The sequence below is a fragment of the Meriones unguiculatus genome, chromosome 10, assembly GCF_030254825.1.
Source record: "Meriones unguiculatus strain TT.TT164.6M chromosome 10, Bangor_MerUng_6.1, whole genome shotgun sequence".
Classification (NCBI taxonomy): domain Eukaryota; kingdom Metazoa; phylum Chordata; class Mammalia; order Rodentia; family Muridae; genus Meriones; species Meriones unguiculatus.
The window spans coordinates 33,604,219-33,630,522 of NC_083358.1; the positions used below are offsets into that span (position 1 = coordinate 33,604,219).

At 44.3% G+C, this 26,304-nt stretch overlaps 1 protein-coding gene across 5 annotated transcripts in view; it reads right to left on the reverse strand.

The window, feature by feature from the left end:
* Positions 1-5,750: 5,750 nt before the first annotated feature.
* Nup93 (nucleoporin 93) overlaps positions 5,751-26,304 on the reverse strand; it is a 100,834-nt gene continuing 80,280 nt past the window's right edge. For all 5 annotated transcript variants that reach the window (XM_060392191.1, XM_060392189.1, XM_021657146.2 and 2 more), the window contains 16 exons: positions 24,905-24,994; positions 23,464-23,603; positions 19,899-20,031; positions 18,570-18,727; positions 17,144-17,309; positions 16,640-16,733; positions 15,274-15,465; positions 14,574-14,700; positions 14,383-14,455; positions 14,086-14,130; positions 12,727-12,843; positions 11,806-11,924; positions 11,079-11,196; positions 10,473-10,556; positions 8,555-8,683; positions 5,751-6,016 (listed from right to left, as the gene is read on the reverse strand). In XM_060392191.1, the coding sequence (XP_060248174.1) occupies positions 5,906-6,016; positions 8,555-8,683; positions 10,473-10,556; positions 11,079-11,196; positions 11,806-11,924; positions 12,727-12,843; positions 14,086-14,130; positions 14,383-14,455; positions 14,574-14,700; positions 15,274-15,465; positions 16,640-16,733; positions 17,144-17,309; positions 18,570-18,727; positions 19,899-20,031; positions 23,464-23,603; positions 24,905-24,994 (1,896 nt within the window). In that variant the 3' untranslated portion in view covers positions 5,751-5,905. The remainder of the gene's footprint in view (positions 6,017-8,554; positions 8,684-10,472; positions 10,557-11,078; positions 11,197-11,805; positions 11,925-12,726; positions 12,844-14,085; positions 14,131-14,382; positions 14,456-14,573; positions 14,701-15,273; positions 15,466-16,639; positions 16,734-17,143; positions 17,310-18,569; positions 18,728-19,898; positions 20,032-23,463; positions 23,604-24,904; positions 24,995-26,304) is intronic.

The following is a 26,304-nucleotide window of genomic DNA, read 5'->3' on the forward strand; positions in this document are numbered from 1 at the left end:
CCATTTGTCTTTTTGTATACCGGAGGGCTACTGATTTTTTTGAGTTGGTTTTGTATCCAGGCACTTGGCTAAAGGTGTTTATCAGCTGTAGGAGTTCCCTGGTAGAATTTTTGGGGTCACTCATGGATACTATCATATCATTTGCAAATAGTGATACTTTGAGTTCTTTCTTTCTGATTTGAATCCCCTTGATATCTTTTAATTGTCTTATTGCTCTAGCAGAGACTTCAAGAACTATGTTGAAGAAATACAGAGAGAGTGGACAGCCTTGGTTAGACCTCCAAAGATGGAGAAAACAGGGAACAGGACAGGAGCATACCATAGAGGGCCTCTGAAAGACTATCCAGCAGGGTATTAAAGCAGATGCTAAGACTCATAGCCAAACTTTGGGCAGAGTGCAGGGACTCTTATGAAAGAAGGGGAAGATAGTAAGACCTGGAGGGCACAGGAGCTCCATAAGGAGAGCAACAGAATCAAAATATCTGGGCCCAGGGGCCTTTTCTGAGACTGATGCTCCAACCAAGGAACATGCATGGAGATAACCTAGAACTCCTGCACAGATGTAGCCCATGGCAGCTCAGTCTCCAAGTGGGTTCCCTAAGTTCGCTAGTAAGGGGAACAGGGGCTGGCTTTTTGGTCACCTCCCCCTTACCGGGCCTCAGAGGAAGAAAATGCAGCTAGTCCTGATGTGACCTGATAGGCTAGGGTCAGATGGAAGGGGAGGAGGACCCCCCTATCAGTGGTGGAGGGGCATGGGAGGAGAAGAGGGAGGGTGGACGGGATTGAGGAGGGACGAGAGAAGGGCTACAGCTGGGATACAAAGTGAATAAATTATAATAAATAAGAAATAAATTAAAAATAAAAAATATTTTAAAAAGTGTTTTCTAGAAACCCCAGCCAGCCCAATTGCACAAGAGCTCACGGCAAGATGTCATTCCAAGTATGGAAGAGGCTAGGCCGGATGATGTCTCCAGTCTGGCACTGTTGGAGGAGGAGACACATAAGGCAACCGAGAAGGAACTTCCTAACAGTCTCCACAACAGTTGGGACAGCTCTCAACAGCGCTGCTACGAAGCTCCAGCCTCTGGGCCTCTCTCCACAGCACCAGTCCATTTGCTTCTATCAAGGGTTATTGCTGAAACCTGGCCATTTCCAGGGAAGAGCTGGAAATTCATGGTGGGTCAGCAATGACCTCCCACACCCTTTTTATAAAGACAAGGTCTTAGTTGGTCTTGAATTGAACTCAAGTAATCCTCCTGTGTCATCTTCCCAAGTAGCTGGAAGCACAGACAGATTAAGAACTTTTCTATGAGAAAAGGGCAGACACTTCTGAGAAAGGCCTCCAACAGTCCCTGTCTGACTCCACCCATCTCAACAGTGTCCCTTCAAATCCCACAGCCTTGGCAGGTTGGTCCTACGAGGTGCTGAGTCCAGAACATTGTGAAACCTTATGAGGGGTCTGAGTGCACGGGTACAGGGTAAGACCTTGAGATAGCACACTGCCTCCAAGGGAACTGTGCGGCTGAGGGCCCCAGCAAAGAACAGGGTGAAACTTGGGAGGCCCTCAGACTGAGCTCATACCATCTCAACAAGGCCCCAAGGAGAGAGCAACCTGCACTGCTGGTCATTTACACATCCCCAGGCAGAACACTAGAGCCCAGATCTTGACAGTGTCCTTGGTTAAAAATTTAGCACATACTGTCAAGAAACACCTGTTCCCTGGGCAGGCCCAACCTTTCCGGCCATCAGCTGAGACACAGCCAGTCCTCACTATTGACTCACCAATGCTTCCCACTGAGGGTCTCAAAGGGCCCTAGCCCCAGAATGCCACTTACTGACTTTGTCACCAAAATGCTGTTTATTGTCTACCACAACTCTTCTGATTCTGAAGTTCCTCAGATGCCAAAGGCCTGGGTCTGTGGCCATAGTGACTTCAGAGCTTCCGAGCTGGGACTCCAGAAGTCCTATACTTACAGAGCGAGATTGCTGTGACTGGCGAGACCCAGAGACTAGGGAGCAGGCAGGCCTTGGGAGCCTTCCATACAAGGAGGACAGAGGAGCTCCCTTACCCCGAGGCGAGGAGAGGCACTTCTGCTGCCTTCTGAGGAGGCTCAGCTAAGCAGTCCCCAGTCCACTGAAGAAATGAACAAAGGAAGCACACAGCACATTGGGAGAACATTTACTGGACAGAGACAGGGGTGGAGGTGAAGAAGAGTCCTGAACAGAGCAAACACAGACGTTACTGCATGAAGGGGAGAACATAGAACATACACTGACTCTCCCACTATTCCCTCTCCCCACAAACACAAGCGTGACATCAGAAAAGCTAAGGTGAAAGAAAGGAAAACATCCATGCCACCAACTAAAACAGAGAATCTGCCCCCACATTTCCAACACAAAAGCCTCATCAAATAAGAATTAACTGTGTTTTGCTGCTTTCCCCCTTCGAGCATACTCAGCATTTGAAGATCCTGATGGACAAACACCTGTCAGGTGACAGGAGCTGAGACCCACTGTGGCCCCCAAATATCCCATTCAGGCTGTCTGAATGCCAGTAACTGCCTTCTCATCTTGCTGCCATTTCTGCTACCTCTGAAGTGTAAATTGCAGCAAAGGAGGGTGATCCAAGTAGCTGCAGAGCTCCTGACAGCCTGTGCCAGGCCCTCTCTCTCCAGGTAGTGAATGCCAGCAGATGTACAGCCAAAGGCACACGGGACAAAGCACAACTGACACTGCAATTTACTCATCGCTTATCTTTAACCCAGAAGTGACCCAATGTTTTTCCTTTGCTAACTCTGTCCCAAGTGAAGGGAGTCACACAAACTTTTGCTACTAAAAAGGCTAAACAAGGTCTTCTGGGGCCACCAGAGGACTATAGTACATGGACTTTGAGGCTAGATGTCCCTTCCAGAGCTGCAACAACTCCCTTCCTACTGCAGTAAGCCAATGAATCTCAAATGTCAGGTAAAGCAAAAATCTCAAATTTGCAGGTAAAGCAAATGTCTTTACCTGCCCCATGCCCAAGAAACACATGCTCCAGGGCAAAGGCAGCCAGGAACAAAACATGCCAAAGCAATGCTGGGTCTCTGCTGACACTACTCCTGAGTGTGCACCAGCACTCAGTCTTAGGGAAGACCTACCACCCTACCAGAGGTACTCAGTCCACCCTACAGCCACACTTCATCAGCCTAGGGCCAGCATGCCAGTCTTGGGGCTATTTGTAGCAGAGCATTCAGCAAGCTCTAGGCATGAATGCCATGGATAGAATGACTGGAGTCATGGGAATTTGGCAAGTGACATGAAGTACCCAATGAACTACAGACAAAGGCTCTGATGCCCAAGGAGAAACATGGGTGTAGAGATCTAGCCTGGGGCAGCAGGAGCTGGCAAACCCAGCTAATTCAACCTCCAGGGTTTGGGCCAGGAGCATTTACTTCACTAGACTAGGCAATTCTAAAAACCAAAGCAAGAACAGAGCAAGCTTTGTTTTGCTATTTAAATCAGCCAATGTTGGGTACTGTGGGAGGGCCCACAATTCTTTGCTTAAAATATCCTAAACACTAGGACTTAAAATGACTGGGCTAAAGTATCACAGCAGCAACCACAGAACGCCTTCAGGCTCTAGCCTAAGTTTCCTTGGGCAGGGGTGGGGTCTGCCTTCTGCCTCCAATGTGAAGAAATGACGCTTCAATCCTCTGATGACTCTCAGCTCAGGAGCCACAAAACCAGGAGACATGCTCTAAGAGAGACCCCCCAGTTCCACTTTACTGCCCCCTGAAGTTACCTAACTTTACTTAGGAGCAGGAGCAAAGAAACTGAGGAAAAGAACAGGTGAAATAAAATCTTCAGGCCCAAAAGGTGCTGAGCCTCTTTTTCTTAACCTCCTTGGGAGGTTCCCCAAGGGTTAACTATAGATACTGAGACAGACTCTAACCCTGTCTTAAAGCACCCTTGATTTTCAAGTCTAGAGTATTGGCTCTGGAAAACAAGAACGTCCAGGAGACATTTTCTCAATTCTCTGGGTAATCAATGAAATCACAAATAATGTATCAAGAAAGGATTTGGTTCTCTGAAGAAATGAGTGGAGGGATGGTGTAAGCTAATAATCTGTCACGAGGTCATGAAGTCATTGAACATGCATGACTTCTGGGCAAATGAGAACCTGATGATGCCATGCCTTGCAAACTCAGGTTGTTGTTGGCTCTGCTTGGCCCAGCATGCTGCACGCAGTCACAGAATCAGCTTACAGAACAGCACTGGAATTTTCTTGGGGGAGGCTCGACTCTTCCGGTGCAGTTATCTCATTCTTTCCACAAAGGTCTCCCCACACCGAGTCCTAGCCTGCTGGTCACTGACTACACCACTACCTGAGCAGCTACCTTTCTTTCTTGTTGGCTTTTGGTCTCATCTGGTTTCTGGCAGGACATATGTGCAGTTCTCATATGTGCAGCCAGAACTGCATAAGGCAAAGACAAATTCACAATTAGCTCTCACGGAGTGAAGAAGAGACAAGCTACAGAGGTCAAAACTAAACCCAATCTTCTTGAATTATGGTGAAATAAAGTCAGTTATGCACTTTGAAAGTCAGGAGTACTCTCATGACGTTCTCGGTGCACGGAAGTGAAATACACCTTGCTTGGCTAACCCCCCTACGCCGGCTTGCCGTCTCAGACTTCAAAGCAAGCTCAGTTTTGGGTCCCACCAACAAGATGAGATCAGAGAATAAAGACAGAAGACAATCTGGGGGACCTTTATGTATCATAAAATCTGTGTCCATTACCAATCCATCAGCCCTTTTTCAAAATACAAGACATGGGAATGACTATGCAATGATTAGAGATTTCTCCCTAGAAGCAAAACCCTTTTTGGGGAGTCTATGTTAAAGTGTGTTCAAGAGTGGTCCAACAACCTGAAGAGCAGACCCTGCTCAGCTGGCTCACTCAGGAGCAAACGGTCATTTCCATCTTTCTAGTCCACGGCTCTCTGTCCTATGGGAGATGCAGGGTCAGGTCAGCAATGGATGACAACTGCTACTCAGGGACCAAACGTCCAGGACACAGACGCCAAGTGATTTCTCCATGGGAGACATGCAGAATGACCCCATGATCTTGCCTTTATAAATGCTGACGGGATCATCCAAGCAGATCAACTGAATGCCAAAGAAGAGAAGCTTAAAGGTTCTTAATGACGGGGGAGTGTGCAGGTCAGCTCTCAGCAGAGCAGAGGAGTGGATGGGCTCACCGCTCTCCACCCTGAGCTGGGTACTTGCACATCTTCTATTCTAGCAGCCCCAAGCCCATGCTTTGACCCCCACTGGCACTGCAGAACAACAATCACTTGGAATCTTGGCTGAGGAATGACGGGTGACCTTAAAGACTACTTGAGAGGACAGTAGCACTCGGCATTCTACCCACAGATTTTCTATGACCCAAGGCTGAGGCTGGCTTCACACTCAAATAGACTTAGGAAAATGCACTGTGACTCTGCTATGGATTATCGTATCTGAGTGAATGGGACTCCAAAGGCTTTGATTCCTTGCTCATGATGGGTCATTTTTTTTTAATCATTTAAAGTCACATTGGTCAAATTACAGATACCTATCATTCTCTGGCCCCAAAACTGATGACAACATTTCCAGAGTAAACACACACACACACACACACACACACACACACCACCACCACCACCAAAACAAGAAAATAACTGAAAATTTTAAAGAAAAAAAAAAAAGAAAAAATGTTTAAAAGAAATACAAATCAAAGAAATTTATTGGTATTGACAAAAATACATAATATAAAAAACAGAACACAACACAACAGAAACAAAACTGCAAAGCCCACCCCACCTGGCCCACGTCCCTAATATACTGACAATCTGCAGTCCCAGACCCCATCAAAGATGATGTTTAATTCATGAGGACCTCCATCTGCACCAGCCTGGCGTTAGTGTCCCCAGAAGTCCGGTACGGTATCATCCCAGCAAAGGTAATCAGGGCTCTGGCTTGACTTCGGAGTTGCTGAGAGAAAAGGGGTCAAGACAAGAAAACCGGTTAACTGTCAGGCCAGGGTGACACACTGACCATCAGACTCTTCTACGCTGCACACTTGGTATCAGGAATGTCTGAGCCTCCAATGCCACTTTACTCCAGCCTTTAACAAAATTTGTCCACTGGGGGCCCACTGCACACGGTGTCAGAACTGAACAAAGGCTGAACAACAGTTGGTAACCCTGTCTCACCAACACACCTGGTTAGCTTCTACACGGCTAAGGCTTCAGAACACCGGCTCCAGCATTCTGAGCCTCCCTCTCTCCTGGCTAGTTTCTCACTTCCACGAGAATCTGAGTTTTTCGTGCCCCATAAAGCCCTTGCAATGCAACCTTGCAGGCTGTATCTCTGCAATTCGAGCCACTTCTTTCCATTCCTTCCTCCCATTATCCTCCTTTTCTCCCTCACGACACTCTTCTGAAACACAGTATTTTATCAAATTTCTAGATTGTTACAGGGGGTAAAAAGAGGACCTTACAAATTTAAAATCAGGCCTTTCCAAGAGCTGAAAAAAGAGAACGTGAGTGCCAAGTGGTGAATTATTGAACACAGAATAGAAGTTTAGGAGGGGCAAGCACTAGACTAGACTTAGGAGAATGACTCCTGTCAGATGGCTGCAACAGATGCTGGGACTCAGATTGCTTATGCTGAGATGTACCTCTCATACTAGCAACCAAGGAAGCAATCCAAATCAGATACAAGAAAAGTCACACCTTTCTCAGCTAGGACTGAAACTTCAGGGCAAACTCAAGGGTCATTACCAAGCTTCCTCAAGGACTGTTTCAGAAAAGTGAAAGGCGGGAACTTTTTGCCTTATGTGTGAAATAAACTGTGCATGGTGTTCTTAATGTCCCAACAACAACAACAACGTGCTCTGTGATGAGAACATTGATAGTATTTCCTTTTGCGGTAAATAAAGCACCTAAGCTAGTATGCCCATTTGGTTTCCTTAAATGAGTTCAGACAAGTTCAGGCAAAAGGATTTGATAGTACTTTACTTTAAATTGGGAAACTATTTCTTTGGCAAGCAGCTTTGATGAATGAGATGCTATTCATGTCATCCATCTCTACCTCTCAAGAAAAAGTAAAATAAGAAATACAGAATAAATTGTAAAAAAATAAAAAAAGAAATTCAGAATAGACTGCGTGTAGAGGCACATGACTTTAATTCCAGCACTCAGGAGGCAGAGGCAGGCAGATCTCTGTGAGTTCCAGGACATCCAGGATTATGTAGAAAGACCCAGTCTCATGAAAAAAAAAAAGAAAGAAAGAGAGAGAGAGAGAGAGAGAGGGAAGGAAGAAGGAAGGAAGGAAGGAAGGAAGGAAGGAAGGAAGGAAGGAAGGAAATACAGAATGGTAGGTAAGAGGAAGACAGGAGAGCAGCTTTATTCATGGGTATGTAAAAACTTCTCTCCCTTGCAGTGCTGGGTCAGGACTGCACGCTGCGCCACGGGTTCAATTACACTGCACTCAGAAGACATGCTGAAAGGGCTCCCTCCAGATGAGAGAAGCGGCTGCCCAGTGCACTACTTCCTGTCTAGTAGATAGAAGTCCTGGACTTCTGACCTATGAAAACACATCACTGCCTCCTTTGCTACAGAACGATCTGCCAAGTGTTAGGTAGAGTGAGCTACCAATGGTCTATTGAGAACACAGGCTCTCGACTCCCCAGGTGCAGCTAGTGTTGGCATGGAGCAGCTCAGTGGCTTTCAATCTTTGAAAGTGGATTGAGACCCCTTTGGGGGGTCAAATGACCCTGTCATAGTGGTTACACACCAGATATCCTGCATATCAGATATTTACAGTATGATTCAGAGTTGCTATAAACTGTAAAGATACAGTTATGAAGTGGCAACAAAAGTAATTTTATGGTTGCCAGTCACTACAACTTAAGAAATTGTATTAAAAGATCAAAGTGTTAGAGAGGTTGAGAACCACTGGACCAACTCCCAGGCACTGTTCCCTCCATTTCTCAAAGTGAGCATTCCTGCCCATGCTCACCCCACGTGGAGTCATAGCCAGGTCCTCCCAGCCCTAGGACAAATAAGTGATCCCTATGTCAGGTCTCAGTTTCCTCAGCTCTAAGTAACGAGGATCCTAATGCTGTCCAATCACTTCTTAGGGGCTACTGTGAGGCTTAGAGAGGAGAAACAATGGTTTGTATTAAAGACTGTACCGACTGAAAGTAGAGTATAGTATTGCTGAAAATGTTCAGCCCCCCCCAGTAAGACTCAAAGTAACCCTGTATGTTAAAATGAGCAGAAAATCCTATGGAACCAACTATAAATTAGCATTTTGGTTGACTTCTACCCCATTCCTACCCCTAGTATGAGAACAGCAGCAATCCTACTGTTGGGTTTCTCCCAGGAGCTTTCTGTATAAGGTTTACACTAGTGCTAGGTCCCAAAGGAAAAGGGTGATTAGATCATGTGGCCAAAGAGGGTAGAAACTGGATTCCAAACCAGCAAGGTGATTCTCAGCAATGTCTTAGGAATGCTGGGATCTTACAGAATCACGGTCTTCGATGACTCGCTGGGGTCTGGACGCTGAAGATGGACTTGTTCCCTTGAGCCTCTTAAATTGTGTGAACAAGATGTTCATGGTGGCGAGGAGTACTTCTGAGAGGTTGTGCCTGATCTACAGAGAGAAAAACACCTGGAATAAGGGAAATGGACCCAGGCCCTAGAAGGAGCAACAAGTGGAGGGAGCATGACCTCTGCCTCATCATGCTACAACCCACAGCTGCCAATGGAGAACGATTGTCACCAAAAGGGAACTGTTGGCACTGTGATATCAAGAGTGGAATTGCTGGCCACTCTCCCTGCTCCATAATGATACTTTGGTGGGGTAGCGTGCCAAAAGCACAGGCGCTACCTGCAAGCACGGAGGCTTTACTTAAGGTCAGCATAACGAGACCAGAAAAACCACTCAGTATTATTAGAGGGTGAAGGGATGCATATGACTCCCCAGTTCCCCACAATGTCCTACTGCCTCAGGCCGGCCTGCCTCCACTGGCCCTTCCTTGGAATTCTACAGGGGCAGAGCCTGGTGTATCACTTTAGGCCATGATGCAATAAACCTTGTATCTGGGGGGATGGGGTAAGAATTAACACAGGAACAACAGCTAGTAGCAGAATCCTCTTAGTGTGAGGTGAGGGACAATGGAGGATGACTTTCTGAGCTTTTGTGCAATGGTCTCAACAGTCATGTCTTCTTTATGTGGAAAAGCTAACCCAGGCAGCTGGGTCCAAAGTACAGTGTCTGCGCTCTAAAGAAATTTCTTACCTGAATGGACCAAAGGAGGGACATGTTGTAGCCTCACCAAGGTAGACAGAATCTTGTGGGGCATGGCTTGGATGCCAAGAGTTTGAAAGCTCTGAGTGGTTCCATATGTAGCCCAAGAGAGCACCCTGAGCTACAGTAGACAAGCTTGAAGCCCTGTAGAAGCAGTGAACCTGGGCTTCTGTGATAATAGTTTATGGTCACTGCACTTGCTTCTTAAAAAAAAAATTGTTTTTTATTATTTGTATTCACACACGTGTGGGTATGCTTGTCCATGTGTACATGTGCTGAAGCCATAGGTTAACATCAGATATTTCTCTGTGATCCTTTATCTTATATATTGAGAAAGTTTCTTTCACTGAACCTGGAGCCCAGCATTTTGGCAACTCCACAACTGCTCCCATTGCTGGGGTTACAGACACTGCTACCATGCTCATCTTTTTTATATCCTACTGTTGGGTAGGTATCGGGCATCCAAACTAAGGTCCTTATACTTGCTATCAAACACTTTTTCCAAGGAGATACCTTCCCAGCTCTAGCTTATTATTATTATTATTATTGGTTTTTAAAGACAGGATTTCTGTGTGTAGCCTTGGCTGTCCTGGATTTGCTTTTGTAGACCAGGCTGACCTTGAACTCACAGAGATCCGCCTGCCTCTGCCTCCCAGAGTGCTGGGATTACAGGTGTGTGCTACCATGCCTGTAATATACCCAACAGCTCTGAAAGGTGTAGTTCTAGCAGCCATCTGGACTGGATTTTTCTAGAATGGGTACAACTTCAGCTCTTCTGGTGTTTTGTGAGTTCACACAATGGCTCTTGGAGGAAATGGTTCTGGTTGACCTGAACCTTAAGTCTGGTTTAATTCTCTAATTGTTTATATATAGCAGAGGATATTTTAATACTTAAGTACTTCTAGAGGGTGCATAACCTATGATTTATACCCCACTTCTCCAAGGTCTGCCTCAGTATATAAAGTGGAAAACAACTGAGAAAGACACCCATCATCTTCTGTGGGCTTTCATATGCACATGTGCCTGTACACATGATAACATAGAAATACACACACACCCCATTAAAAAAATAAAGCTTTTAGTTCTGGAAGGTATAAAAGGAATTCTGTAATGAACAAGGAGAAAGACTCACTTCATCACTGAAGTTTCTGAAGGCAGCCACCCTTTCTTCCACGCTTTCCTGATTCAGAGGCACCAGCTTTAAGCGGTCAATGATCTGTTTAAAACAAAACATCACCAGCCACATGACAACGCCATTATAGTTACATTATCTCCCCTCTTCTCCCACCACCAAACAAAGCCAGTCATCTTCTTCAAAAAGAGCAGAAATGTTGATCTTCCTGTACATAAAAGCTTTGATCCTGATGGGTGGTGGTGGTGCCTTTAATCCCAGCACTTGGGAGGCAGAGGCAGAAGCAGAGGCAGACATATCTCTGAGTTCAAGGCAGCCTGGTCTACAGAGTGAGTTCTAGGACAGCCAGGGCTACACAGAGAAACTTTTGTCTCGAAAAACCAAAAGCCAAACCAAAAAAAGCTTTGATAACTTACTAACTTGATTTTTACCCTCATTTCCAGACCCAATTCTAAAATTCAGAGACCTCTACTTCTTTTAGAAGCCTGTTTCTCGATTAAAGGAGAGAGAAAAAAAGAAAAGAGCCTGGGGGAGGCAGGGCACAGATTCTTTGAACTCCTAGGACTTGTCTTCTTCACTTGACAGGCATGTTGGTGATAAACTTACATCAAAGGCTCTGTCAATATGACCACTGTGATACTCGTCGAAAAAGGTGATCAAGTCCAAGAGGAGATAGAATGTAGAGTCCACAAATTTATTTGCACTTATTCCCTGAGCCCTGTACCTGAAAGACAAAAAAGAGGGGTGCTGAAGGAAACAAGGGTTGAGGATGGATCTCCAAAGATCCGAATCTAAACGCATCAACACCCTGAATTCTCTGGATGAGGGACACTAGGAAGTGGAGAACAGTGTTCATTTTTGAAGTTGTGAAGGGCTTGACCAGTGTGGATCCTCTACCTACACACATTCTGAGTGAAACATGCTTCTCCAGCATCCACCATCAATTCTGCAGCCAAGTCTTTAGGAAGGAGAAGAGGACCCCATGGGTTACAAATCCTGAAGGCGGGGGACTACTGCCTAAGTGGAGAGGACTCATTTGCTTAAAGGATGTCTTTTGTGCTGTTGCAGAAAAGCATCCCAAACCCATTCTCCTCTGGAGTTAAGCTGGTTACAGTCTGGGAACTCAGGGACTTTGCTGGGAGCAAGGTGGATTCTACAATAGTGGCCACAAAACCTGAGAACCCCTTGTCGCTGTCACCGCAGGATGTTATAAAAGAAGTTGAGTTAGTATAAACTCTGGGAAGCTGCTAGTACCCAGTGAAGCTGAACATGAAGTAGGACGGGCACAGTGACCTAGCCCCTTTGTGCCCCACTGAGCTGAGCCCGGCCTTACCGCTCAGCAATGGAGAGGGCCATGTTCTTCAGCCGTTCCTTGTTGGACTGTGGGGCACTGATCTGTGGGACAACAGGGCTCAGCAGCTTGTTCATCAGCTCCAGCACCTTGTCAGCATTCTGTGTAAATTTTTAAGATTAAGGAAACAAAAACAAAAGGACAAACTAAATAAGCAAAATAAAAACAGCATCTTTATTGAGGAGGGGGGTGAACTGAACTGCTCTATGTCCTGAGACTGGGGTTCTGTGGACACAACTGTAAACAGTTCATCCAATGGATGCTCATCACCTGCATACTTTCTTATGTCCTAATTATACCTCAATCACAACATTCTTAAATTTGGAAAACCTTTATTTAAAAAAAAAAAAAGATTTATTTATTTTTATTTTTATGAGTATATGTGTTTATCCTGCATGTATGTATGTGCACCAGGTACATGCTTGGTACCTGCAGAGCCAAATAGGGCATCAGATGGTTGTGTGCCACCACGTGGGTGCTGGGAACCAAACCAGATTCTCAGGAACAGCAACAAGTTCCTTTAACCCAGTGAGCCATCTCTCCAGCCCCAGGAAGCCTTTCTTTTTAGGTCACCTAAGTCATCCGTAGGTAGAAGCATTTAACCTAGGCTCTTAGACTGTTGGCCACTGTAGAAGGCTACCACAGCCAACTAGAGTGGCTTCGACAATGCCTATAGGATAGTCTTTCATTATGTCAATCTTTGGCCAGATACAGTCTGTGGATAGTTAGAATTTGGTAAAGTGGGAATTTCACCCTTAATGAACCATCACCATGCTAGAGAAAATGCTTCAGTAGGGATGGTGATAAGCAAAGACAATGCTGAAAAGTTTGAGCATTTATGCCACAAGGCTGGCAATCTATCAAGCACAGAGAAGAAAAGGGGTACAAAAAGGGCACATTTACCTTGGCAAGGTCATAAAGCTTGGCTGCTTCTTCAAACAGGCCTTTATTTTCTGCCACAGAAGCAACTTTGTTGATAATAGGTTTTGTGTCACTGGTAAACTTATCTATGACTCCAGGCTGACAAAACAAATATCAAGGAAGGAAGAGACTCAACACTCAGCAACAACTGTGGCATAGAACCCTGGAACTGGAAATGCTTGCCCTAATCAACACATTTTCCATCTGCCAGAATGGAACTCTCTTGAAGACATAAAGCCCCACACCAAAACCATGGAAAGAAAGACAGGGCACATTTAATGGAAGACGATGGTGCATTTGTGGTTTCTCAAAGATTTCCCAACATGACCAAGAATAGGTAAAATTATTAGTGCTTCTAAATTTGCTGGCATGCAGGAAGTTGTAAAAAAAAAAAATACTTTAAGAACTTTTGATTTGCTTCCTAAGACAGATGCTGAACAAATACAAAGGAAGTGGTGTTGAGGACCTTGAAAAAGGTCTCTATAACCACTCAAAAGTAGGCAAACCATCAGGAGAGTTTGAAAGGCCCCAGGACAGACAGGGAGGGACGATGGACCGCACAACACTTGTGCTTGTCCATGCTAATGCTCTATCAGGACTGAACCAATCAGGTGACTTGTGCCTCAGGCAATGATATGTGTACGTTTAGATTCCAGCTGTGTGGTCTTGAAGAAAATACTTACACATTCTCATTTTTGCTTTTTCATTTGGGAAACAGAAGACACTGGTTCTCATTCTGTTGGTGATTGTCATAACTGAGTAAAAAACTACACACAAAGCACTTGACACAATGCCTAAGAAAATGGGGTAGTACATCAGGCCCCTCATCTGGGATGCTAGGCCAAACCATGCAGTTTTACAAAGGAAAGTGAGTACCTCTGGGGATCCAGGGTCAGGACTGGGCCCTGACATGGGGCTTCTGCCCTTCTCTTATGGTGCCCCCTGGCATGGCAAGTCTTAGAAGAACTACTAAGGCTCCCAGAAGATGGCATTTCCAGGGCTGGTTGGGAGGAGGGGTCCAAAGTACTCAGGGTTTGCCTTTTTAGAGGCAAAGTGCATTTCTAACTTTTCCATCTGGAGAGAGTTAGGCATAGTAATCATTTGTTTTTGTAATAAAAAATATAGCCATCTTAACTTTAAGAAAAACGGCAGGTACGTTTAGAACATATGAAAACACTATCTAATCACAAATTTATCAATTTTAAAGAAAGAAAAGTATATGTAAAAGCAAAGCCATCAGTTGGGCCTATATTTCATCCTTTACTTGTTAAAATGACTGTATCTAGATGTGAATCCTACAATGTAGCTATATTCTGAAAATCAGGGACACATTTAACCCACCTTTCTACTTCCGTCGTTCTCTAGTTTCCCAAGTATCATATCAAACTGTGGAGGAAAAAAGTTTACTCAGTTTACTGGTCAAAGAAATAAACAAAAAACAAAATTCTCTTGGGAAAAGGGGTGCATAGGAGGAGTCTTACATGAACTAGGAAACAGTGCAACTGAGATCAATATTTTCACTGTAAGAAACCAAAGAAAGCCTACTCTACCTCCAGTTCTAGGCCATGTACATTCACACAGAGTGTAGCATGAGAACACACTGACAACTCCGGCCAGGGAGAGAAGAAGCTGACTTACCTCTCGACTTTCTATCACAAGCTCGCTCACACAGCGCAGAAACATGTTTTCTCCTTGACTGTCTTTCTCATCCCTACAAAAGCACAGGAATAGCTTGAGTGGTTTGTGGTATGGAGTCAGAGTTTCTAACAGTTATTGTCAGAATAAAGAAATAAAAGCTAGTTAAGTTAAAAGGCAAAAGGAGGTTTCACCTGAGGAAGTAAAAGTACTGGAGGGCTTCCCTTGGATCCGTGGACTCAAACTTTCGGGTGTAGAGCATGAGCAGACGCACAAAGTTCAGCCGTCGCATGCAGGGAGGGTCACCAGGCTCATGGCTGACTGCACATGGGAACAGAAGGGCTCATATTCTCATAGCCCCTCGGACCCCTGCAGCCCAGTACCCATGGAAACTAAATGTACATTTCCCAATGTGAGCTCACCACTGCCCTGCATTTTCCTTTGAACAGACAGAAGAAAATGTCTCATATGGTGAATGACCAGCATGATGGCCTTCACAGGAAATGACTATGTACCTGATCATCAAGGCTCACATACTGGGGAGAATGTGCTGACCCAGCCACTCACATTTACCTGGCTCTCTACCTGCCTCTACCACCTGGGTAGGTAAATAGGTAGCTAGCTGGCATTTCCAAGGTCTTAAAAGCCAGATCACTAATGAATACCATATTCATGACTCCTGGAATGGCTTTCTCTGGCCATAAAACTAGCATCTGGCGTAAACATTTAACACTCCAGAAAATGCCAAGGGGTTAAAAGCAAGCACTCTAACACTAATACAAAAGCTCAAGTATCTACAATGATCTAAAATGACCACAATCTGGAGTGGTGGCCATTCCACCATGATGTGCTGTGCTCACATCACTGGCAGCTAAGGCCTAAATAAATACTCACGGAGCTGAGCACTCTGCCCAGAAGATTTTAAAAGCAGCTTTAGCTCAAACAGCACCAGGGCCACATGGACAGCATGGCAGCGCAGCCGCTCCATGCGGAAGAGAAAGGCAATGGCAGCTTCAAACTGCGCAGTCAGGAACAGCACTTGGAAGTAGAGGAAGGGCTGCTGGTTTACCGTGAAGTGGGACTCGCCTGAAGGAGAGGAGATAAAACCTACTCAGAAGGAGGCTGCCACTAGCTGTCTGACCCAGGGTATCAACTGGCGTTGTTCAGGTGGAAACAAAGCATCAATATGAGCCTAAACTAACTGAAGGGACCCTGGACCCAGTAAACTATGTGAAATATGACCCAAAGACAGGCATGGCGGTGCATGCCTCTAATACTTTTAGTCACAGCAATAGAAAGGCAGACGTGGGTGGATCTCTGTGAGTTCAAGGCCATTCTGGTCTACTAAATGATTTCCAGGACAGCCAGGGAGAAACCTTGTCTTACAAAAACAAACCAAAAAGACCCAGTTCCTCTACTTTCTCTAGGCCTCACTACATGACTGACAAGCAGGGAGGTCCTGTTATAAAAATCTAAGCTCTTTACATCAGAGGAGAGAAATAGTTAAAGATGTTAAAATGACAAATTGTCTTCAATATGGACGGAGATAGAAACTGCAAAGAAGCTGAAGTGTACATGATTCGCAGAACTCTGACGTCAGCAACAGTAGCTGTAGTCACTGACCTACTTTCTAGAGTTGCCTAACAACGAGGAGGTCAAAGGGGAAAGCTACTCTTCTTTGCAATCAGATGTGACCTCTAGCAAGGTCTACAAGGGAGTGACTAAGACCTCATTCACATCCCTCCCGAGTAAAAACTAGAAAAAAGTTTATGGTTTATGACCATGGAAGTCACGGTTTTCTTTCTTTCTTTCTTTCTTTCTTTCTTTCTTTCTTTCTTTCTTTCTTTCTTTCTTTCTTTCTTTCTCTTTCTTTCTTTCTTTCTTTTTCTCCTTCCTTCCTTCCTTCCTTCCTTCCTTCCTTCCTTCCTTCCTTCCTTCCTTCCTTCCTCTCTCTCTCTCGCTCTCTCTCTCTCTTGCCCTTCCTCCCTTCCTTCCTTTCTTTCCCTTTCTTTCTTTTGGTGGTGCCAGAGATCTATCAAACCTAAAGTCTCTGGAATATCAGGCAAGTACTTCATAACTGTACTCTGAGACAAAAATCTAACTAAGTTGCCCAGGATGGCCTTGAACTCATGATTTTCCTGCCTCAGTCTCTCATGTATCCACAGGATAAATATTTCTTAGTACATAATGATCTCTACCTGATTGAGAATGGTAAACCATGTGCCCCAAAAATAGAGAAGGTGACTGTCCAGGATCTTACCATAGTCTTCTAGTAGCTGTTTCTGGAACTGTGAAAGAGTGAGCCTGTCTTGTGGTGAGCTTGTGCCATCATCATCAAAACACACCTGGTTCAGCTAAATCCCCAAAGGAAACACACACGTTGGTACAAAGTACAACCTCAGCCATATGTACAGCGGTGGCTACCTAGCAGCTATGTTCAATGCTGGGAGCTGGAGGCTACATGATATACTGTGGTTCTTGGAGCTGGGTCATCCTCAGCTCATGCCCAAGGCCCTATATTCCATCCCTAGCAATGCAAAAAAGGAAGGGGGATGGAAAAAGGGAAAGGAAAGAAGAAAGTTAACTGTGTAGTCATTAGTTGGGAATTAAAACACAATAAACACAATTAAAAAAAAATCACAGTAAAAAACAGGGCTGATAGCTGTAAAATTCACTGGCCCTGTCCTGATCACCACACGAACATCATGCACAATGCAGGTGAAGAACATGGAGAACTTAGGCCGGCAAAGGAAGCTGTGCCTACTTTTAACCATAAGTAGTCCTCAGTCTTGTCTGCTACTTCACTCTGGTTGTCAGTGATGTCACATCTGCCAATGATACAGTACACAGCTCGTTTATAGGGGTCTGTGTTATTCCTGAGGGCTCTGCGGTAGTGAAGCCGGAGTTTGTTTTCAGTAGCTGGAGACAATCTGAAGACACACAGAGACAGGGATTCAGCAAAGATCCTCAGAGGTCAAGCAGAAGCACCCACAGAACAGTTAGGAGCCTCTCCTTCACTAAGGGTGTCACAGGTCCTGTCTGCCTGTACCACCACTTTCTCCTGACTTGTAACTACTAACACCATGTCCTTTGCCCATCAGCCTGCTCCAGTCCTGAGACCTCCTGAGGAAGGTCGAAAATGCTAGGGATTAGTACTCTACCCCATGCCACATCCCTCGAGTAGTGACAGAGTGGGTCCTTCCCTTAATTGTCCGGTTGTTGTATGTGTATCTAAATGCACGTTTGTGTGCAGTATAGAGGCCAGAGGTCAACATTTCGTGCCATTCCTCAAGTGGTGTCTTTTTGATATGGTATCTCTCATTGGTCTGGAGCTTGCCAATTAGGCTAAGCTGACTGGGCCGAGTCCCAGAAATCCTTTTTTCCTCACCTCACCAGTGCTGAGATCACAAACATGTGCTGGCATGCTTAACAAAGGTTCTGGAATTGAACTCAGGTTTGCACAGCAAGCACTTTACCTACTGAGTCAGCTCTCCAACATCTTCCTTTACTGGAAAGTTTTGGTGTCTTTAAAAAGTCAGTTATGTTATATAAACATGGTTTTGTTTTAATCCCCAGTGTGAGATATGGGGTGGATTCAGATGGTCCACAATAGCAAACCATTTGCCTCATGTGGGTTCTGAGAGAGGCTCTTTGCCAACTCCAGATAGTTTAATTCTGAGGACTCTGGAGAGGGAATAAAGGTCAGAGCCCACAGAGAGAAAGGAGGCTCCTAGGAAAAAGAAGGCTGGTGCTGACCCCGCCCCACCCCCACCCCCGGTTACTGTTGATGCAGTTTGAGAAGAAATTGGAGATACCCTGAAATGAAGATCAGACTTGTCCCAAGAAGCTACTTCCCTAGCCAGTAGGAAGTAGCTAAAGACAACTACACCTCCTCTCCCCACTAACCCTTTTTCTCTCCTGCCAAGGGTATGTGTGTGTGTGGGGGGGAGGGTGTTGGAAGGGAGAGGTAGAGGCATTAAGAAACATAAAGTTTTTTAAAAAATAGCACCTACATCTTCTTCAGCAGTCTTAAACCCTTGGGCCTCCTCATTCCCTTATTCACATGCGCTCTATTTCATAAAGCAGCCTTGACTTGGTGTTTCCCGCAGTCCTCCACCGATAGAAAACCGTGACTACAGTCAACAGCTGCAGGCAAAGCACAGCAACTGAAGCGATCCCACTCACTGTACCTTCTATCCTTGCTATTCATGTACTCCTGGAACCAGGTTTTAAACTCCCCCAGCTGGTGCTGGGCTCGACTGACGACTTGTGATGCAGCAAGCAGGTCTCCACAGCGCATGCAGTAATAAATTAATGCCCAGACAGGATGGCCTTCTACCTCTCCATCCTGGAAGACAAAAGGCAGAGTCAAACAAACAAAAGCTACACTAGCTAAGGCACTTAATTCCCACCATTACCACAGGAGTTAAAAGCCACTGATAGTGCCCTACTCCCTGCATTTTGCAAACAAATTTGCTCAGGGAAAAAGTGGGAGTGGCAACGCAGTATGAATGTAGAGTTATTCTGAACTGAACAGAGCCCATCTGCCCACAACAGCCCTGTGCTTCCTCTCATAGCCATCAATCATAGGACCATCTTGTTTGATTTTCACAAATCGAGGGCTAAAGATATCAATGATCAGTGAGGGATACTGTCATCCACTTGAGCTTTTAAATTAATTGCTACTGAACAGTCATTCATTCCTTGTCCCTTCACACCTTTGAGTTGTCTGGATATCAGAAGCTGTTAGGTGACTGTCTCTACCCTCTCAACAATGCAACCACCCACTCTACTTATTATTTGTCCATGTAGCAGTCCTGGGCTTGTCCTGTGTTTCAGCAATTCTTTCAGGAGTGGTCCTCAGAACGTCTGGCACTCACCTCTGTGGCAAAAAGCTTCATAAACTTGACATCAGATAGTGTCACTTGGTACTTCTTTACCAGCTAGTCCAAAGCTTGCTAAGCTCTACCATGTACTTACTACTCCAGATACTTTGCTTTCTCTCGTTTGTCCACATTGTTCTCCTCCTGGAATAGCCTTCCAGGGCCCCAGGAGGCTGAGCCCCTGCTCTTTAAGAGTATGACCTTTTGTGAAGTTAGCATCTTTCATATCCCCAATCTCTCGGCACAAAGCTCCAGTTTAGCTTATACACTCTATAAGACACTGTAAAATAATTCCTCAGCTGCCTGGCAAGCTGGGCAGAGGGATTACAACCATCGCCAATGCCATTCTTTCAGCTGTTTTGCTTTAAACTTCTGACATATCCCTCAGTTTGTCTCGCATACCCACATGTTTCTGAGAGAATCCTTACAGCTCAACTTTTAAAATGCTTCTGAGACCTGATGCTGCCTCCCTCTCCTACCTCTCCCCAGGATTCCTGCATGGCTAGTTTCAAAGGGAAACAGCACTGTCCCCTCAACCCTGGCCTCTCTGCCACCCAGGACCTCTTTTCAACTGAGAATGCCTGAGAACAAGTAGTGGCTCTGGAGTGTGTCTGGCCATACAGAGGTTTTTAGTACCTGAAGTCCTGGTGAGGGAGCTGGCAGTTTAATGTTTAGGAAACTTCGAACCAGCTGGTAAGTCCCAGGCACACCACCCAGCTGAGCCTGATGCAGATTCCCAAAGACAGTCACAAGGGTGTAATTCTTATAACTGGAAACATTTCGAAAGAAAAAAAAATGGCAAAGGTTGACAACGTGTATTACACACATCTATGTCCACATTTGGAATACCAGACTATGAACTGTAGAGGCAAGATCTGATTTTAAATCTCATACAGAAGAGGAAACCAAAGCAAATTCCATTTTTATAACTGTACAGAATTTTATTACAGATACCCCCAAAGAATTCCTAGGGGAATATAGCTGAGAACTTCAAATGCATTAAGGGTGGAACGTAATGCTCTAACAGGTTTGCTTTCCTAAAAAACTAAACTTTTTATTTTAAAAAATTTGAAATAAATTCCATGAGAAGTCAAAACAGTCCAGTGAATACTATCACACCCTTTACCTAAAGTACCAAAACACACATCGGAACACATTTTTTAATTTCAGAAACCATTTAAAGAGTTATTAAAATCATAACTACCTAACTTACAAATATTTCAGCCATGTACCTCCTGAGAGCCAGGATATTTTCCTACCTAACCCAAATACCACTATGATACCCAGAAACTCAATATTAACAAACTACTATATAAAGCAGAAGCCATTGTCAAGTTTTATAATAATGGAGCTGACTAGGTTCCTATTCTCATATTCACAATCCACCCCAGGGCCCTGCTTCTATTTGTTTGTTTGAGACAGGGTCTTACTCTATAGTCCAGGCAGTTCTGAAACTGTGAAGGCGTTTTGTACTCACAGTGTTCCTTCTGCCTCAGCTTCCCAAGCGCTAAAATCACAGGGAGCTACAGCACCCAATAGTTTGTTTTCTTTCTGGTCCCAGACCCAATTTATAAAGTCCAAGGACAACTGCTATCTACTTTGATTCCCCTTTAGATGGGGAGTTCTCCCACCTATTTAAGAACCCTTCTATAATTTAACCAAGGTAATTTAATCAATGCATTCTCCCCATCTGTACAAGTATTTAAAAGCACAAGATGAGAGAACAGAGATCCCTGTAGTAGTCAGAACAATGCCCACTACCACCACTTCCAACCTGCAGCAAGACAACTTTTACGCTGACAAGGTCCTAAAATAAAGAACACTAAATTCAGGGGCTGGAGAGATGGTTCAGAGGTTAAGAGCACCTCTGCTATTCCAGAAGTCCTGAATTCAATTCCCAGTAACCACATGATGGTTCGCAACCATCTATATAACGAGATCTGGTATCCTCTTTTGGCATGCATGCTACATGCAGACAGAACACTTTATACATAATAAACAAACAAACAACAAACAATTTAAAAAAAGAATGCTAAACTCCCTGAGAACCAAGACAAATATATCCTACATCACGCTTTGAAACATGGAAGGGACAGACCAAGCCTGTATTTTCTCAACATTTTTGGCCTGATAGCTAAAAACGTATTTGGAACTAGGTCTTCTTTACCATCTGGCGGATTATGTAACTTGAAACAGTAAGTGTATACTGTCAGCAGAAAAGCATCTGAGGAAATACTGTAACCCTGAATATAGCTATTCTAAATAGGTGATAAGGAAGCATTCGAAAGGATGCTGTCAAGAGAGTGACGCTACTCAAGAGATGGAGAAAAGGCTTTGTTAACTGGACAAGAGCTTCAAGAGAGCTCTAAAAGTCCAGTTAGAGGACAAAGAACAAATAACTAAATTATGGGCTGAAGAGATGGCTCAGCAGTTAAGAAAACTTGTTGTTCTTACAGAGGACCTGGGTTGGATTCCCAGCACCCACATGGAGGTTCACAACTGTCTACAACTCCATATACTCTCTTCTGACCTCACTGGCACCAGGCATACACATGGTGCACATATGTACTTGCCGGAAGAACACTGATACACACAAAATAAAATAAATACATTAAAAATTTAACACTTTAAAAAACTAAGTGGAATAAATAATAAAATGGGACACATACACAAAGGACGTAGCCTGGTAGCTGAAGCACCAGTTTAATGGTTAGGTTTATCAAAAAAATAATTTTTAAATAAAAATATTATTTTTAATTCCTTAAGATTTTTATATGGTGTAAGAAAATCTGGCTCACAGTTTGCCAACTAAAAATGAATAACTGTTATTATATTAGGTTCTTTATGGTTGACAATCAATATAACCAAACTGCCTTCAAAGGTTAGCCGGTGGGGCTGGCGAGATGGCTTATCTGTTGAGAGCACTGACTGCTTTTTGAGGTGACCTGAGGTTCAACTCCAGCACCCAAACCGTGGCTTGCTCACAAGTGCCTGTAACTCCAGTCCCAGGGGATCTAACACTCTTCTGGGCCCCACGGATCCTGCATCCTTGTAGTACACAGACACACATACGGGCAAAAACAACCATACAAATAAAATATATATTGAAGTGGAAAAACAGTGCAGCCAAAGTCTTAAGAATTATTTTGTAAAACTTTTACACACAGACTAGAGAAATCAAACAACAACAAGAAGAACAACAAAGAAAAAGAACCCAACACCTTTTTACAGTTGCAGATTCCTTGTAACAAAGGAATGGAGACTAGTGAGGAAGCTTATTTCATGAGGCTAAGGTAATTAGCATGATATTTATATGAAAACCAGTCCCTTGTAGCATCAAGTCTGAATTCCCTTAGGGAACTTCCTAATGAAATAATATTTTGTTGACAAAGAGCAACCACACTGCAGATGGAGTCTGGTAGATGGAGAGACTGTGTGGCAAAGGCTGCAATTCAGCTAGTATACTCAACTAAGCTTTCTCTTCTCAAACCAGCAGGGTGACTCCCAGCAACCTTTCTCTAAAATAGTCTATTGCACACTCCTGACCATCCCTGCTGAAATTCTACAGAGTTCCGTTAAGAGAGATGAATGGCAGTGGTCCTAATAATGAGGTGGACAACAAGGTATGAGGACACAGTCACAAGCCCCTCAGCACCTATGCAGAGCCCTGACTCAGGGGTTAACTGGGTAGGGCCACAGAGGGTAAAGTTACAGGCTTTCTTTCCTAAGGGTTCAAAGTCTTCATACTGCAAGGATGAGTTAAAATCCTATTTTAAAAAAAAAAAAAAGAAAAGAAAAAGAAACAAAGGGACCTGAGGGGTGAATGCTGAACCGTACTAGGAAAGCAGGATTATGGTGCTCTAATCACAACATCTCCACACTGAACACTGGAAAACAGAGAAATAAAAAATGTCACCTGTGCGCCTCCTTAATCCAAAATCCATCATTCCCATTTTGGATTTGTTAGCTGCAGAAACAGTCCTGGTAGATAAGTATTCTGATAACAGAATTAGCTCAGCTCTAGTCAGTTTAAAGTATTCCAGTTGTAACATACTCAGCCCCAGAACTGCATAGACTGAGAAACAAGTGACTTTAGGGAAAGTAAAAGCTAGCGAGAGAGAGAGAGAGAGAGAGAGAGAGAGAGAGAGAGAGAGCCAGAGAGAGAGAGAGCCAGAGAGCCGGAGCCACTAAGCTGCCTTACCTCTGCTCAAGGTATCCCAAGGCCTGCCTGACAAACTCCATACGCACTTCCACACTGCTTCGACTTTTGAGGGCATCAGTTGCTGGTGACAATACCACATCTGTCATTTGTTTCACCATGGTCCACATGTCAGAAATGCTCTGCATGTAAATGAGATTGCATATGACAATGCTGTAAGGATGGAGAAGTTATGTGGCTATGACTGCAATGGCAGGCAGTATGAGGAAGGGCTGAGGTTTTATGTGTGAGAACCCCCTGGTTCAAACTCAGTACAGAAGATGGGCCTCTGCCTCACCAATCACCAGAGCTCTGAAAACTAATGAGCACCCCTGCCCTGCTTGGAGCTGGCTTTCAGACCAATTATCATGCCAGGCCTGACAGAACCACTGCACGGAAGTAAGAAGAGCAGAATCTCAGTAGGTCACCCCTTAAGAGCCCTGAATACAGTTCTAATTACCCAGAGCTCTAGGAATTTAAACACAAGTCCTTACAAGGTTATTTAAGTTTCTTAAGGCTTAAAATAATAGTTTAACCTAAATAACAAAGGTTTTGTCCTCCTAGAGGCTCTCTGCAGCCTGTTTTATGAGTCAATGCCCCAGCCTTCCATTTTTCCCTCCCACTCCTCCTCAACAGTACCTCCAGGGAAGAGGCATTTCTTTGTGTTCCCCTACCCAGTGGCCTCCTCTCCCAAGGCTCTGAATTTCTCCTTCAAAAACATGTTTCCTGGCCTCTTGGCAACACTCTAAAGATAGAACCAGAGAAATGCAACACAGTAGAGAAAAGCTGGCTCTCATGGCTCCTCTCTCAACAGTGAAAGCTGTAGAATACCAGGCAAATATGACTAGTGAATTCTCACTTCTGTCTTTAAATCTGTTTTGTATTGCTTTATATTTCACTACTGGGAGAGAAAAAAAAGGCACATTTTTTTGAAAAACAAATCCATGTATTGGTGTGTCTACTTCTGCAACAGCCTTCCCTTCCTTTTGCCTTTCCCCTAGCACCTTCTAAGGCACTCCCATCCCCACCCATTCTGCTTTGTAAAGCAGAAAGCTGGCCAGGGACATAAGACTGGGGATAATAAAAACTGGGGAGGGGATTAAAAAAGAAAGTGGATGAGTTATGTTCAGCGAGGTTGCATAAACTATACCCTCTGCCATTTGGCTCTCCTTAAAGAGCCTACAGGCACCTGAGGAGAAAAAAATGGTAAAACCCAAACAGCTCAAGACCTCTTACCACCGACTAATCCCAGCTGGGCCTTTTGAAGATGTATTTTTACAAAGCCACCATAAAAACAGTAAACTCAAAATTTATATAAAATGCTGGGAAAAAGACTGTTGTGTCATAAAACAATCTCACTTAGCGCGGCAGCAAAGTCAGTGAGGTGCTGACCCCAACTAAACACTGAACTTGGGTTTCTACTCAGGTTGGCTCTGGGCACTACCTTGTCATCCAGCTCTGCGACAGATGAACACAGGTCCACCAGGTTAGGCTGCAGGTGTCCACTCACTATCTTCTCGTTATAGATATAAATCTAAAATAAGGGAAACAAAGCGAAAAGCATGAGCTATTTTAATTTCTTTTTAAGATCTGAAGTCATTCTGAAGCCAGCAAGTGGTCAATAGAGGCTTATGCTAACCTTCCCTTCCTCAAAGTGCCTAATCATCCACAAGGCCAGGTCTCCAGCTGTGGCCAACCCATTAAAGCTAATCACTAGGCCAGCCCCACAAACACCTGAAAAACAAGGAGCAGGATAGTCTGAGGACAGGGACTAATACCAAAAGCAGGAAGATGAAAGTACAGAACCACAGGCAGGCTCTGGTAAAATTCAGGGCAGAGGACTGAATGGCCCCAGGGCCAGGGCTCATGGTAGGCTACAGCCTCTCTTCTCCTTTGTTAGTGTTTGCTACACATTTAGAATATCTACTTCTAGAAAGCATCTCTGGGTCCAGACAGATAACTTAGTGTTTGCCTCCAGGCCTGACAACCTGAGTTAAATCTCTGAAACCTACATGGTAGAAGATGAGGTGATTCCCACTGGCTGTCCTCTGACCACTGCCCCACAATAAATAAAAAAGCAAATACATGTAGTAAGAAAGAATCTCTGCTCTTCAGGTAAAATCTCTCTTAAAACAGAAAGAAACAAAACAACATGGATTTGATGTCATGTTTAAGGTATAACAAGATACCTTTTTCTTTGGATTTGGTTATAAATTATTAAAATATCAATGGTTACTAAGTTCTACTCTTGTAGAAGGCTTTCTTCTACATTTTGAAGTCCTTGATCTACTGAGTACTGAACTGACAAATCATGGCCCCATGGGAACCTCGGCCTCTTCTACTTTAAATGGAGGATGCTGATGTCATTTAGCTTCCAGGGCTAGCCCAAAGACTTAATGGGTTCTGAACCACAAGCAGTACTTACTCACTCAATGAGCATGTCCTAGAAGTCTTGCTTTGGAAGGCTGTATTCTACATAGTACATAAACATCCACTCTCTGTGGGAGAGTCCCACCTAAACAGACAGCAGGCATTACTGGATTCTAGGTGCTGCAGAAGGTAAGCTCTCCAGAGATTAGCTTTTCAGATGAAGAAGCTAAGCTGTTTCTCCATTCATCTGTGATTTTGTTGGGTCTGAGCTGGTGGCAGCCACAGCAGCCAAGGGAATCAAGCAGGTGAATGAGTATGTGGAATGATTATAGGAAAAAGAGGGAGAGTGATCTAAAAGCTGGAGAAGGAAATGAAGTCTGGTGGTGAAATAGAGTGAAAGGAGGGGGACATCATCTCTGGAGGACTGAGGCCAGCTTCAGTTCCCTAGATTTTGAAGCAGCAATGTATTAAGAA